At 51.3% G+C, this 15,488-nt stretch overlaps 1 protein-coding gene across 1 annotated transcript in view; it reads left to right on the top strand.

Annotated features, from left to right (window-relative positions):
- Window positions 1-15,488, top strand: part of Grik5 (glutamate ionotropic receptor kainate type subunit 5) — a 58,064-nt gene that overhangs the window by 1,451 nt on the left and 41,125 nt on the right. Inside the window, exons 2-11 of the mRNA XM_077792850.1 lie at window positions 2,387-2,515; window positions 2,828-2,992; window positions 5,866-5,963; window positions 6,059-6,224; window positions 8,196-8,374; window positions 9,719-9,772; window positions 9,865-10,026; window positions 11,478-11,630; window positions 12,056-12,160; window positions 12,275-12,382. Coding sequence (XP_077648976.1) covers window positions 2,437-2,515; window positions 2,828-2,992; window positions 5,866-5,963; window positions 6,059-6,224; window positions 8,196-8,374; window positions 9,719-9,772; window positions 9,865-10,026; window positions 11,478-11,630; window positions 12,056-12,160; window positions 12,275-12,382 — 1,269 coding nt within the window. The 5' untranslated portion in view covers window positions 2,387-2,436. The remainder of the gene's footprint in view (window positions 1-2,386; window positions 2,516-2,827; window positions 2,993-5,865; window positions 5,964-6,058; window positions 6,225-8,195; window positions 8,375-9,718; window positions 9,773-9,864; window positions 10,027-11,477; window positions 11,631-12,055; window positions 12,161-12,274; window positions 12,383-15,488) is intronic.

The following is a 15,488-nucleotide window of genomic DNA, read 5'->3' as shown; positions in this document are numbered from 1 at the left end:
CTCCTCCTCCTCTTCTTCTTCTTTTTTAAGTCTTCTTCCTCACCCTATTTGTCTACTCATCTCTCCTTTGCCCTCTTGTCTTTCTCTCTTTCCCCAGTGGCAGGGCCCTTTACTTGCCCCTTCCCCATAGCGACTGACAGTGTTTTTGCCTTGTCTGGCTTGGCCTGAGTTCCCGACTGTAGTCCCAGGCCTGCTGGCTCCCTATATCTTCTCTCTCTCATCTTCAGTCTGTTTTCTGCCACCTTGGGTGTTTCACTTCTAGGCTGTGTCTGTTTGTTGTCCTCACCCATTTAGCCCCAGTTACCACTTTTGGTCTGTCTGTCTTGCTGTGCATGCCTTCCTGGACCTCTGTGTCTATTTGCTGTCCCCAAGCTTGTCCCTGCATTGTGTCTCTGTCCTTCTCCCACCTGTGTCTCTTGGTCCCTGCCCTTCTGTCTCCTCTCTTGGTCTTTCTGTTCTCTAGTCTCTGCTCCCTATTTGTTCCAAAGTCTCTGGTGTCTCAGGATGACCCCTCCCAACCCCACCTTCCCAACCTTTCTACTGTGAGCTCTTCTCCCAGCTCTCCCATCATCCCTTGCTCCTACCCTTGACAAGCCTTCACCTTAAATCTAAATTACAGTCTGTAGCCACCAGCCTGTCCAGCATGCATTCCTGTCCCCCAGCCTCTCCTTCCCAGAGGCCCAGAGCGTGGTGACTCGCTCAAGGTCATGCAGTGAGGCCAGGATTGGGACTGACAGGTACAGAGCTCAGACTGACAGGGCTCAAACTGACTGGGCTTTCCTGACCACATCAGATGATCCAAGGTTTTGGGTTGTACTTTTGTCGTTCCTAGCAGTTGTCACTCTGGCATCTCACCAGCTCAAGCTTTCCTTCTATGGAGACTGGGTGGGATGTGGAGAGACACTAGTTTCACCTCATAGCACTCCGGGCCCTACAACAATCCTCTGTTCTGGAAACCCAAGTATCCTTTCTCTTGGGGCATGGCCCTTGGCCGTGCTGCATGTGCATCTGGCCAAACATCCTGCCCAGTGGTGCATCCAGAGCCATCCCTAACCCCTGGCGGTCGAGAGTTGTGAGAAGCAAAGATTCAGTCTCCCCCTTTTCTTCAGCTCCCCAGAACAGGGTGGGGGCAGCAGTTTGGCATGCACTACTGCAAACAGCTCATTCCCAGCCTCACTCACTTTCTTGCCTTCTGGCTCTCTTCGGGTTGCATCCTGAGTTGGTTTGTGCTGTCTCCTCTGTCTTCCTCACTCTGTGCCTCTCCTGTGCTTGGTCAACCTACCCTGCTCTCTTCCTCTTTCATATATATATATATATATATATATATATATATATATATATATATATATTTAGTTGTAGTTGGACACAATACCTTTATTTTTTATTTATTTATATGTGGTGCTGTGGATCGAACCTAGGGCCTCGCACGTCCCAGGTAAACGCTCTACCGCTGAACCACAACCCCAGCCCATATCTTCCTCTTCTTGCTTCTGCCCTCTCTTTCTGTGTCTTCATATCTCCCCCATCTTCTTTCTCTTCCCTCTTTCTCTCCTAATTCTATCCCTAGCTCCCTGTAACCCTTCTTGTGTATCTCTCTCTCCATTTCCCTCTCCATTTTCCTATCATCTTTCTGTTCCCTTTTATATCTGCCTGTTTTTCCTTCCTTTCTTCTTTTCTGGGCCTCTCCATTTCCCCCAAGACCTTCTAGCTCTGTTTCCTCACTTCTCTTTATTCTTTTTTGTTTTTTTGGTTAGGCCCCTTTACTACTTTGGGTCCATCCATCTATGTGAGTCTCCCTCTTCCTTTCTGTTCTCCACTCTCCTCAAGTTTCCTAAGTCCTGGATACTGTCCCCAAACCAGACCCCAGATGTCCAGTCCTCTTCCCATGGGATTGTGGGAACTAGGGATGTCAAGAAGGTGGCAACTGAAGCTTGGGATGGGGTTGCCTAGCAACCATTGCATTCTCTCCAGCCTGTTTCTGTTGCCTAGTAACAGCTGCCTGCCCAGAGACAGGGGCGGGACTGGGTGAGGGGGGTGGCACTTCCTGGTTTCTTATTGGGGTGGGGCTGGTCCCTGGAATCACTCCTACCTGAGATCTCTAACATGCTTTGCTCCCACTTGGGTCACTGTGTGCATTCTCTAGCAGTGTCTGTCCCATCAGTGCCCAAGTGCTGGGAGCTCCTCCTGGTTGCACCTCTGAGCCTGAGCTTCCTTCTAGCAGTGCCCCAGTACTGCAAACTTATAGTCAGAGCAGGGTCCTGCAGAGCTGTGAACCCTTCACCAGCAATGTCCTGGGGGTTGTGCTTGTCACCCTGTCTAGCAGCCCTCCTAAGAGACTCTGCCTTCATATCAGCAGTCTCCCCTCAGCTTGGGGGTCTCGCTGCAGGTGGCGAGTGGGGGCCGCGGCAGCTGCGTCCCCATGAGGAGGGGAGGAAGATGCCGGCTGAGCTGCTGCTGCTGCTGATTGTCGCCTTCGCCAGTCCCAGCTGCCAGGTGCTCTCATCACTGCGCATGGGTGAGGTCCTATAGCAGTCCCTCTCTCAGAGACCTCCTGCTGGGTCCTGGGGGTCCTTTTGGGAACCCATGCATGTCAGTCCCCTAGGATCCAGGATTCTGGGCCTCACATTCCCACATTCTTCAACAACAGGGGGAGCCCCGGCCCCCAACTCCTCCTTCCTCTGCACCTAGGAGTTGAGATCTCCAGTTCTCTCCAGTCTCAGATCCAGAAGTCTAGACCCTTAGTCTCTATACCTGCCCTCATTTTAGACCCCAGCCCCTCTATTCTCAGGACCTAGGAGTCTGGTCCCCAACCCCTGTGTCCCCTCAGCTGCAATCCTGGACGACCAGACAGTGTGTGGCCGCGGTGAGCGTCTGGCCCTGGCTCTGGCCCGGGAGCAGATCAACGGGATCATCGAGGTCCCAGCCAAGGCCCGAGTGGAAGTAGACATCTTTGAGCTGCAGCGGGACAGCCAGTACGAGACCACGGACACCAGTGAGCGGGGCCACGGGGGCGTGGGGTGAGGCAGGGCAGTTGGGGCCCTCAGTCTGTCCCTCTGCCCTGCCCCCCTCATCTTGGCCTTGTCCTCTCCTGAATCTGTCTGCCTACTACCTTTGTGTCTGCCTTCTCTTTCCCAGAGAAGGCTGCTGATGGGTGCAGGTCCTGGGCAGTGAGGCAGGTAGCTTAAGGGTGGGACAGCAAAAGCATGCTGAAGGAGGCTAGACTGAAGCAGAACTTTGGCAGGTGAACAGAATGTAGAGAGTGGCACTGTTCCCAGCACACCTGTGGAGCCCAAGCCTGCCACATGATAGGGGTGTAGAAGTGTTTGAATATTGAATGAATGAATGAATGAATGAATGTTAATACACGATACTTGAACAGATGTGCTGGAGATATTGACCTTTGCAAGCAGCTGTCTTAAACCATGTTTAAGAGCTGGGGATGTAGCTCAGTGGTAGAGCACTTGCTTAGCATGTCTTAGCATGTTCTATCCCTAGTAACACCAAGAGGAGGAAAAAAAGATAGCATGATTTAGACAGGGTTTTCTTCTGCAGGCCTTATCAGAAGTTCTCTTTTTGGGGGGTGGTGTAGTGGGGGGGGTTGTACCTGGGATTGAACCCAGGGGCACTGAGCTACATTCCCAGCCCTTTTTTATATTTTATTTAGAGATAGGGTCTCACTAAATTGGAGCCTCACTAAATTTTTGAAGCTGGCTTTGAACTCACAATCTTCCTGCCTCACCTCCTGAGCCACTGGGATTATAGGCGTGTACCACTGCACCTGGCTTTAGAAGTTTTATTATGTTCATGTAATATTTCAAATCACCAAGAGGGAGAATGGGGCACAGCATCTCCTAGATTTTTTTGACTGGTGCAGCATAGAACATGGTCTGGGAAAAGTGGTGGTGGAAAGTAAGAAAGCAGATGGCATTGTGTCTGAAGCTGCGGGGCAGGAGGAAGAATTTGGAGCCAAGGAATAGAATGTGGGGTTGAGGCCATCCTGACTACCTGAATTCAGGGCACATTTGAGAGAATCGTGAGTGGTTCCTGGGCTAGAATATGACAGGGCAGTGGGAGGCAAAATTGGGCAGATTGGCAGCCTGGCTTAAGGAGGCCTGCAGTGCCAGGGTAAGAGACACCACCTTTAGCTAAGGCAGTAGGGAGTTGCCAATGGGTTTAGACCAGGGACTAGGCTTTTAGAAGGGGAATCCAGAGGCTGGATTTGAGTGATGCATGAAGAGGCTGGTACTTGCCTGACTTGGGAATCCAAAGTAGGACGGGACAGAGGGATTAAAGAGTGGGGGACAGGTATAAGAAATCTTGGAGACAAAGAAGAGAGAGGAGTTGGTGATTAATGACTAGAGGGAAAGAGGCACCTGGTCTGTGCAAGTGGTGGGACCTTCACAAGTGTGGAAGGCACAGAAGTAACAAGTTTGGAGGAAGATGAGATGTTCAGTTTTGATACTTTTAGTTAAATATGGCAGAAACTCAACTCAGACTGGTTTAAGGAAAAAAGAGATATTATAGCTAGGGGCTTAGCTTACTTGTAAAGCACTTGCCTAGTCCCTGGGTTCTATCCATAGCAATACACACACACACACACACACACACACACACACTATTAGATCAGGTCGCTAAAAGACCTACAGACTAGGGGCTGGGATTGTGGTTCAGCAGTAGAGCATTTGCCTGACACATGTGAGTCATTGGGTTCGATCCTCAACACCACATGAAAATAAATAAATAAGCAAAATAGAGGAATTGTGTCCATCTAAACTAAAAAAAAAAAAATACTTATTTTTTAAAAAGTCCTGCAGGGCTGGGGATGTGGCTCAAGCAGTAGCGCATTTGCCTGGCATGTGCAGGGCGCTGGGTTCGATTCTCAACACCACATAAAAAATAAAAATAAAGATATATAAAATAAAAAAAGAATTATTAAAAAAAAAAAGTCCTGCAGACTAATTTTAGGAGGCATGACTACATCTAGGTACTCGAACGATGTCCCAGAATTGTTCCAGGAATGGCTGGATCCAGAGGTTGAAATGATAGTCTAGGAATCTCTCTGTCTTTATCTCTGGGTCCTGCTTTCCTCTGAGTTGGCTTCATTTTCAGGAGTGCCCTTCTCAGCTGGTGGCAGGATGGCCGTAGCAGTTCAAAGCTCACATCTCACCAGTTTAGGAAACTCAATAATAATCATAGCAGAAGTTGGGGAAGGCTCTTTCTGGTCTGATTTGAACCCAGATCCACCTCTGAACCAGTCACTGTGGCCAAGAGGATGTGGTTTTGTGACTGGCCAGGCCTGAGTCGGATGCCAATCAATCCTGGGAAGTGCATAAACTGAGGGCCAGAGTGGTTTTTCCAGGAAAAGACAACATTCTGCTGTGAGAACAGGCACGAGCAGGCAAGAGCAGCAGCTGTCTGCCTCTGAGTCTTGAGACCCACATGTGATTTAGGGGAAGAAAGCAGGAGGAGCGAGTAGATGTAACAGAAGGGTGGTGTCTGGAGCAGACCCAGGGGACATTGGCTGCGGGTTCAGTGTGGAGGGAGTGCTGGGTGCATCCTAGGTGGCAACATGGCTGAAAAGATTGAGAAAGAGGAAGGCAGAGGAACTGGCCCCCTGGTGTCTCTCTCTCTCTCTGCTTTCCTTTATTTCTCTTAGTCTGACCTGAACCTCGGCCTTGTTTCTCTTCCTTTTGTACACTGTATTGAGCAAGATCAGGGATTGGGCCTCTAGGACTGGGTAGATAGAGAAGCAGCAGGCATTTTCAAGTGTCCAGGTCATCTCCTAGTCCAGGCTGTGCCCTATCGGGTGGGGTAGGAGAGGAGGCCAAGAATCCCTGACTCTGGTCTCTTCGCTTCCCCTTACAGTGTGCCAGATCCTGCCCAAAGGGGTTGTGTCTGTCCTGGGACCCTCCTCCAGCCCAGCATCTGCCTCCACTGTGAGCCATATCTGTGGGGAGAAGGAGGTGAGGCATGGATTGTGGGGTTGGGGGTGAGTGGTCCCTGGGAGGTGAGGGCTGGGGAGCAACCAGATGGAAGCAAAAGCTCCCTCTCTGTCCAGATCCCCCACATCAAAGTGGGTCCCGAGGAGACGCCCCGCCTTCAGTACCTTCGCTTCGCATCTGTCAGCCTCTACCCCAGTAACGAGGACGTCAGTCTGGCAGTCTCCCGAATCCTCAAGTCCTTCAACTACCCCTCGGCCAGCCTCATCTGCGCCAAGGCTGAGTGTGAGGGAGGAGAACTGGATGTTTTGTTTTGATTCCCCCCAAATGTCCCTTCCCATATGGTTGTTCAGTCCCCCCTGGCTAGGAGCCCTGGGCAACCTGGGTATTAGGCTTTCCTAGTAGTCCCCACTATCCCTTTCCCTTTTAGGAACTAAGACCTCTGGTTCCACAGACCCCTTCTTTCCCCAGAGGTACCCAGTTGGTCCACAAATGGTCACTGAGTACCTGCTTCATCCAACCTTCTGCTAGGCCCTGGGGGGATTGGCAGGGAACAGTGCTAGGCAGGTCTCTGCCTGCACAAGACTCTATCTAGGGGATGCTGCAGGTCATTGAATTTTTGGGACTCAGACTGGTATGTGGGGCCTCTGGGAGGGCCCCAACCTATCTGGGAGGTTCAGAGCCTGTGTCTGAGAAGAGGACATCTAAGCTGAACCTGGAGGGCATATTCCAAACAGAGGGCTTGGCAGGGGCAGAGGTGGCTCTCTGAGATGCTCAGGAATGCTCCTGGCTGGAGTATAAGAGCAGTGAAGCAGGAGGCAAGTGAGCCATGGAAGTTTTCTAAGCAGGATAGGGCAAGGGCACACAGCCAGTTTCATGTTATAGGAAGAGAGTGGGTTGGAGAAGGACACACGAGACTGGGAGACCAATAAGAAGCAAGGAAAGATAGTGTGGTTTTGGGCCCAGGTGGTAGAAATCAGAGTAGAGAATCAAGGTGGATTGAGGGAATAGAGGGGGGTGGGGAGGCCAGGGTCAGCCATGGCAACAGAGAGAACAACAGTCAGTTCGAGGAGCACATGCTGGGTATAGCAAGTCTGTCTTAGACATCCAAGTGGTCAGTCTGGTAGGTGTGGAGCTTAAAAGAGGGCAGATTGTGCTCTGTAACCTCTGGAAGGAATTCCTGTTTCCAAGGGGGCTCACCGAGCATCTGATGGGTGCCAGACACTGTTGGTGTTAGTGACCCCCAGTGAGTGAGGCAGACAGAAATCACTCTTTGTTAAACCTCCATTCCGAGAGGTGTTAGGCAATAAACACTGTAAATAAGCACTCGCTATGGTTAGACACAGTAAGCTCTGTGAGGACATGGCAGCCAGTAATAAGGATTGGGAATCTGGAGGGGGCGTGGAGGACATTTTTAAACAAAATGATCATCTCAGCCCTGAAATGGTGGGTTCGGACCTTGTTGAGAAGGTGATTTTGAGTAAGGCCTGGAGAAGATGGGGACCTGAGAGAAGAGAGTTCCAGATAGAGGGAACAGCCAGGGCCAAGGCCACAGTACAGAAGCGTGACTATTGTGTGTGCAGAGCAGCAAGGAGGTGTTTGTGGCCAGAGCTGTGTGAGTAACAGGGAGAAGAGATGTGGAGCCATCAAAGGGCTTGATGCAGAGCAGGAGGCCACCTATTGACATCATTTTGGCTGCTGTGTAAGAAACAAACATAGGAGCCAATGTGGCTCTTGCAAGAGGCAAGAGATGGCTGTGGGCTTGGGTCAGGTAGTGATAGTGGGATGGCGGAATGGGTTCTAAAGTGTTTTGAAAGGAGAGCCTGGATGGGCTAGGTGTGGGTGAGGGAGGTGGAGCGAGAGAAAGCCAGGCTTCCATCGAGGTCTGGCCTGAGCCTCTGTCAGGCTGCAGTTGCTGTTCACCCAAAGGTGGAAAATGGGGCAGAGTAATGTGGTTTTGGCAAGAAAACAGGGATGTTGAATGTGATGTCATACATCCCAGTGAAAGTGTGGGAGAAGCGTTTGGAGATCTGGGGAGGGGTCTAGGCTGAGATTTTACTTGGGAAGGATCTGGGCATTAGGTCCCTGAGCCCAGTGCCCTGAGGCCCCAGCTGCACTGGGGACAGCCATACCATCTTCTTGGCATGCCCTCTAGTTCTCTACCTGCTGCCCTGTGTTGGGGAGGAGAAAGGAGTGTCTGCCCCGTGTCTGGCACTCAGAAAGCAGGGCCTAAGCCAAGGCCTGACCCTCCCTCAGGCCTGCTGCGATTGGAGGAACTGGTGCGTGGCTTCCTCATCTCCAAGGAGACGCTGTCTGTGAGGATGCTGGATGACAGTCGGGACCCCACACCGTTGCTCAAGGAGATCCGAGATGACAAAGTGTCTACCATCATCATTGATGCCAATGCGTCCATCTCCCACCTTGTCCTCCGCAAGGTGGGCCCTCTCCACTGTTTCTCATTTCAAAGGGTCAGAAACCTTGGTAACTGTGACCACATCACTCAATGCTCAGGGTACTCAATGATGGAAGAGGATATCAAGACCCTCTTCTTACATGCAACTGATGATTATAAGGCTCATTGCCTGGCCTGGCTGCTCCCTTGACATGTGGTCCTGGACAGACACCTTGTCTTTCTAGGAAGTAAGGACAGTGATAGTTCCTACCTCAGTGGCTTGTAGTGAGGGTTGGTGAGTGAATGGCTGGGAAAGTGTTTAGCACAGTACTGAGTTGAGGTGCTTACTGTGCATCTTTAATTTGACTGTCACTCTGCAGGACAAGTGTCATGAGCATTTGGTAGATGAAGAAGCTGAAGTTTGTGGGGAGTACTGGCTCAAGGACACACAGGAGGGCCCAGAGCAATAGGACCTTCCCCCGGGGGCTCAGCACATTCTGTCTACCAGTGATCCACACTCATTAATCATTGATTTGCTTCCCTGTTCTTAATTTTTCTTCATAATCAAATTTGTATTATTTTTCTCCGCTTTTTTTTTTAATTAAAACCATATGTCATTGCTGATAATAGCCCACAGAAAGAAGTGAAAGTGGACTCTGGAGGCAGGATGGCTTAGGGAAAAGGTTTCAGGCTCAGGAGGCAGGCCAGTCTGGCCAGGCAGCCTAGTCCCTCCGGTGGAGCTATGTGTGGTCTTCTTTCTCTCTCACCTTGCCCTTCCCTGATAGCCACATGTAACCCTCAGCTCCTGTCATGCAGGAAATACAAGTTGATGCCCTGTAATAATTCTCATGGCAGGTCAGGACTGGGCACTCATGGTGTGGAGAGGTCTTCTAGCCTTGTTCTTGACGACTATAAGAAAGGGAACTCAAAAAACGAACCTCAGGATTAAAATGGGTGACCTCTGGTTGTGTAGTGCTTTTCTGAGCTCATATGTGATGGGGCTGAGTCCTACACATTAGCAGCTCAACACCTTTTGGGCAATGTGAGGTTTAAGGTTAAGTTCCTGTCCTCGTCCAGCCTATTTCTGAGATTTTCCTTCATTTCCAGAAGGAAGTCTGCCAAGTTCCTTTATGAGGAACAGTAGGCATTTGGGGGCCCTATTGTCTCCTCTAACAAATCTCTGCTCACCTGGGGCACCAAGGGATCGAGATCTCCCTCTGCCCTCACCTGTCTCCTCTGTCTTTCTGTTTCTGAGTGTCTTTTACTGTGTTTCCTATTGGATCTTGTCAGGCCTATCACTAAATCTCTCTTCCTTTCTTGGGTTCCCTGATTGCTGCCTGCTGGACCTCCACCTCTCATGCCACCTCTTGGCTTCTGTGTTCTCCAGGCCTCGGAGCTGGGAATGACCTCAGCATTTTACAAGTACATCCTCACCACCATGGTGCGTACCCCTGCCAGCCCCCAATCACCTCCCACCGTGTCTGCCCCACTTGGGATTTAGCCCCAGCACTTACCACCTCTACTTGGTCTCAGGACTTCCCTATCCTGCATCTGGATGGCATTGTGGAGGACTCGTCCAATATCCTGGGCTTCTCCATGTTCAACACCTCCCACCCCTTCTATCCTGAGTTTGTGCGAAGCCTCAACATGTCCTGGAGGGAGAACTGTGAAGCCAGCACCTACCCAGGCCCCGCGGTGAGCAGAAACACCCAGACACACTGCACAGATGCTTCCAGGGGCCCCTTTCAGACCTTACTGAGATCATACTCAGAACCCTCTGGCACCCAAGAGGCCTTTCAATATAATGCTGTGACAAGTCTAACCCGTGTCCTCCTCTTCCCTGCTTCCCACACTGCTGCAGCCACACCAGCCTCCTTGTAGTGCCTCTGCTGCCCCAGTACATGCACAGCTCTGGCCTTTGATACGTCCTTCCCTCTGCTTCCCATGCACTTTCCCACAGAACAATTGGCTACCCCTCATCTCCAGGTGTGTGCTCACATATCCTCCTGGCTGTAAGACCTTCCTTGGTTCCTCTATCTTTAAAATGGAAAGCAACCACTTTTTAGCTCCTTTCCCTGCTGCCTTATTTAATCACCATGTGGCTCACTTGATATTCTACTTACATATAGATGAAGATCTGTAGACTATAACTTCCACGAGGGCAGGCATTTCTGTCCATTTTGCACACCATTGTACCCCCTGCACCTAAAACAGCCTGGCTCATGGTAGGTGTCTGATAATATATGTAATAAATGCAAACATACAAAAGAGGCTTATTTATGTGTATTTGTTCATAGACACCTATTCATATGCCAAGATACTAAGACACTTCTGCCTGCACTAAAGTACCCACAGATGCCAAGATGTGCAGTCACAATGTGTGTATGCAAAGACATCACACACTGACACAGGCAGAGGTACATTAGTATTCACCCCTGTACATACCAAATGGCACACTCAGCCCTTCATACCAGCCCAGATAAGGCACATGCTCACACGTACACATGCATGCACCTGCCACAGTCACAGCTTAGTAGCCAGGGCATATAGAACACTCATGGGGTACCAGGCCCTGTTCTGAGCATTTTATGAGCTTTCTCTCCCTCTAGTCCCACAGTAGTTCTCAGAGGTGGTTACTACTTCTATTCCCATTTTATAGGGGAGGAAACTAAGGCTTAGAGAATGGTAGGGACATGGCCATAGCATCAGGAAACAGCAGACCTGAGCCTCCATCAGAGTCCCTGCCTCCCTGATCCCACACCCACCCTGCATACTCCAGACACACTCAAAACAGGGCAGGGGCTGTCTTCCTCACCTGCATTGATCATGCAGACATAGGTCTGCTGGCGTGCCTGCCTCTGTGGGAGACACATCTGACCCTCCAGGCAAACCCTCTCAGATATGCCTTCCCTAGGGAGACATGGCCATACACAGTCTGGCAGAGCTATTCCTACCAAGGCGTGGGACAAAAAAACACTTCCCCATTGTCATCTACATGTCCCAAGGGAGACCAGAGCTCCTTCCTCCCTCCTGACCCCCTGGTTTCCCATTCCTGTGAAGACAGGAACCATCCATGAGGGGCTTCAAGGCCCCCCCCCCCAACTAAACTGCTTCTTTCTCTTCCTTCCTGCTTCTGCTCACTCTAGCTGTCAGCTGCCTTGATGTTCGATGCCGTGCATGTGGTGGTGAGCGCCGTCCGAGAGCTGAACCGCAGCCAGGAGATTGGTGTCAAGCCGCTGGCCTGTACATCGGCCAACATTTGGCCCCATGGGACCAGCCTCATGAACTACCTGCGCATGGTGAGCTGGGAGCAGAGAGCATGTGGGAGGTGGGCAGTGGTCACCTCCGACGGGGACACTCACCATGTCCACCCTGCGGCCCTCTGCCCTCTCCCCTACCTCCAACCCCACCTACCTACCGCCTTTGGGCTTCTTCTGGGCCTCCTCCTCATTCTTGCATCTTGTCTGTCCATTCCCAACTGTACTCTGCCTGTCTGGGCTGTATGCTCTCTCTGGGTCCTACTGTCTTGCTCCTGGTCTGCTTCCTTGTGTCATATCCCCTTGTTTCCTTGTGTGCTGTCTTCTTTTTTGACTGTGATCCCTTTCCTGGTCCCTCTCCTGTTCCTTCCCTTCCCATTTCTGTGGTTGTCTCGTCTCCACTGGGTCTTTCTGCCCATCTATGGGCCCTGCCACCCCTCCCTCTGCCCCACCTCCCGCCCTGCTAGGTAGAGTATGATGGGCTGACCGGGCGGGTCGAGTTCAACAGCAAAGGGCAGAGGACCAACTACACCCTGCGCATCCTAGAGAAGTCCCGGCAGGGCCACCGTGAGGTGAGCAGGTCCAGGGTGATGTCAGAGCCTTGCTGGGATTTGGGTGGGGTGGGCCTAGAGACTGCTGTGTCCCTGGGCAGGGCCTGGGGCTGATGGCGCCCTCTCTGCCCCTAGATAGGGGTGTGGTACTCTAACCGGACCCTGGCCATGAATGCTACCACCTTGGACATCAACCTGTCACAGACGCTGGCCAACAAGACACTGGTGGTCACAACCATTCTGGTGAGTGGCCCTGGGGAAGGAGGGTGCTGTAGGTTAAAGGGACCATCCAGCTTTATGCCAGCTCTCTCTGAGGTGGAGGGATACTTTACTGGCATAGGTTACATTGTACCAGCTATCAGGGGACGTGGCCCATGTATCCACTAACTCCCAACTGTGATCAGGTGTCATCATCCTAACCACATGGGAGCCAGATTCAGCCTTGGGCTCTTCACATGTCTGGCCTATGGTGGGTTCTCCATAATAGTAATTTCTACAATGGTTGTTTCGTTACACTTGCCAACGTAGTATGTTGACACATGCCAACTTATTTAGTATCCATCCCAAGATGTGGAAGCTAAAGATCAGAGAGGTAAAGCAACTTGCCCAGGGACACGGCACAAATACATGACATAGCCAGTACTGGAAGCTATGTCTTTAAGGATCCAGAGTCTGAATCTTAAGTGCTGTGCTCTGAAGCTCCAGTCCTCTCCATACCTGAAGACCAGATAAATAAATTGTTCTGTAGCCTTCAGGTTTCTATTCCTGCATTTTATCAAGTCAAGGGTGGAGGGGTCTTGGGGTGTCAGTGATCCGCTGCACCAGGCACTGTGCTGGGCCCTTACAGATATCTCTCTTGAGACCTCACAGTAGCCTGTGAGGTTGATTTTATTTCCTCTCTTTTGATAGTAAGGAGACGTCATGCAATGAGCCCTAGTGGCCCCGAGTGTCAGGCTTAGAGTCTGCGCCCTCCCTTTTGCACCCTGCTGCCTCCCATAAAGTCAGGGAGGTTCTGACGCACAGGGCCTGGTGAGAAGGGGCTTCCCTGAGCAGCTGCGCCTGAAGACAGGACATGCTGGGCAGCCACACTCTTCATAGCAGCCAAGTCCAGAGCCTGCTGGCTTCCCTTGTCCAAGGGGGCTGCTAATAGCTGTGGAGGCCAAGGTTCAAAGAGGATTTCTAGAAGGTTCCACAGGATGTCAGGGGTCCCATAAGTATCAAATCACAGAGTTCTTCCCTTGGTTTCTAAAAAGGAAACTCCTGATCTAAAGTGGAACTGGAATCTCTCTGGAGAAGGGCCAGTGAGCCTGTTGCAAAGGGACAGATGGCCTGCAGACAGGAAACCAGACACTTCCTAATAGCCTCACCAAGGGGCCCTGAGGGCTGGGCTGGCATGAAGCAGTGGGCACCTCTGTGCGTGTAATGTGTAGTCAGTCCCTGAAGGCGCCTGGAGGCAGAAGCACAGAGGTCCTTGGGGAACAAGGGTCAGAGTTCAGGAAGAAGATGTCAGGTGAACCAAGCCATGACCTGGCTCTGAGTCTCTCACATTCTCCCTTCTTCTCCCCAAAGCCTGAGAGCCGATATTATTCTTCTCTTTCTGAGGTTCATTTTCCTCTTGATGGGTTGGTTCACTCACCCATTCCACAAATATTTCTAAAGCTGCTATGTGCCTGGCCTTCACACAAATTCTGGAGGCACAGAAATAAGTCATAGGTGCTCTCAGGTGGCACTGGGGAGGAGATCTCACCCTGAATACAGTCCTTGCAACCCAGGGTATTGAGGGGTTTCCTGAAAAAGGAGGGACTGATGCAGCTGCAGCAGCCTGAAGAAAGCCTCAAGAAGAGGTGGCGTCAGATGGGGTTTTGGAAGTTGCATAGGACTATGGTGCAGAACATCCTGGAAGCAGGAGCAGCAGGAGCGGGGGCCTCTGGATGTTTGTTAGTTTGGATGGGAGACAGTGGCCTCCATGTGTACAACAGGATGTGTTTCCTTTCTTTTTGTGGTGCTGAGGATAGAACCCAGGGCCTCACACATCTAGGCAAGTGTTTTGCCACTGAGTCACACCTACAGCATTTACCAGTTTCTGACATGGGTTTTTGGGCAGGGCCTGTGTCAGAAACAAGGGGATTCAGGTATGAGTCACTGATACCTTGGTCAGACGTGGGTCAAGACTTGTCTCATTCCCTACTCTGTCCTCAGGGCCTAGGATAGTGCCTGGCACCTGCAAACATGAGGTGTGTGGATTGTGATGGGATAGATGTGGTCCGGGGGGCTGTGGGGCAGAAGAAGGGAGGAGTCTCTGGAGGCCTGCTTATGCTTGCTCTTTACTTGGAAGAGAGTGCTGAGCAGGAAGGGCAGCGCCAGATTCTGATGTCAGGAGAGCTCCTGGGTCCACATTGGAGGATGCTGGAGAGAAGACGCCTGGGTGGGAGGAAGGGGAGTCTGATGAGGATGTTAAGAAGCAGGGCAGACAGGACCAGCTGGGTGAGAGCGGAGGAGGCCACGTGATGAGGTGCAGGCTGGAGCTGTCTCTGGGGTGGGAGCTGTTTTAGTCAGCTTTTGTGTTACTGTGACCAAAAGTCCTGACAGGAACAATTGGAGGAGGAAAAGTTTATTTGAGATTCACGGTTTCAGAGGTCTTAGTCCTTAGATCGCCAGCTCCATTCCTCAGGGCTTGAGGTGAGGCAGAACATCATGGTGCAAGGGTATGGTGAAGGAAAGCAGCTGAGAACATGGCACCCAGAAAGGAGAGAGGGCGGGTCGGGGGCGTGCTCCACTTGCCAGATATGCCCTCCGTGACCCCCCTCCTCCAGCCACACTTTACCTGCCTTCAGTTACTACTCAGTTAATCCCCCATCTGGGGATTAATTTACTGATTGGCTTAAGGCTCTCATAGCCAAATCATTTCACCTTTAAACCTTGTATTGTCTCACACATGAGCTTTTGGGGGACACATCATATCTAAACCATAATAGGAGCACTCAGCTCTGGAGCTGCAGAGGGTGAGCTGGCTCTGAGGTTGCGTGAGGTGGGGGTGTAGAAGTCCTGAGGAGATGAGGTTGGGCTTACCTGCCTTCCTCAGCCCAGCCTCAGGCTCTGGCACATAGTTAGTTCTGATGATTCTTTTCCTCAGTCTGTGGCCTCACTCCAGTCTTTGGTGACTGGTATGGCAGTATGTGCCCCTACTGTGGGGCAGTCAGACCTTAATCCATTCCTGGCTCCCATTCAAGCTCTCTAACTATCTAGTTTCCATACCTTCATCTGTAAAATGAGTCCAGTGGGCCACCTCAAGAGGCCACAGGAGCAGTGCATGTGCTCGTCCCTGCAGTGCCCAGCATACAAGACCGCC

The sequence above is a fragment of the Urocitellus parryii genome, chromosome 15 (genome assembly GCF_045843805.1).
Source record: "Urocitellus parryii isolate mUroPar1 chromosome 15, mUroPar1.hap1, whole genome shotgun sequence".
NCBI classification, from domain to species: Eukaryota; Metazoa; Chordata; class Mammalia; order Rodentia; family Sciuridae; genus Urocitellus; species Urocitellus parryii.
This window is presented reverse-complemented; position numbering and strand designations above follow the sequence as displayed.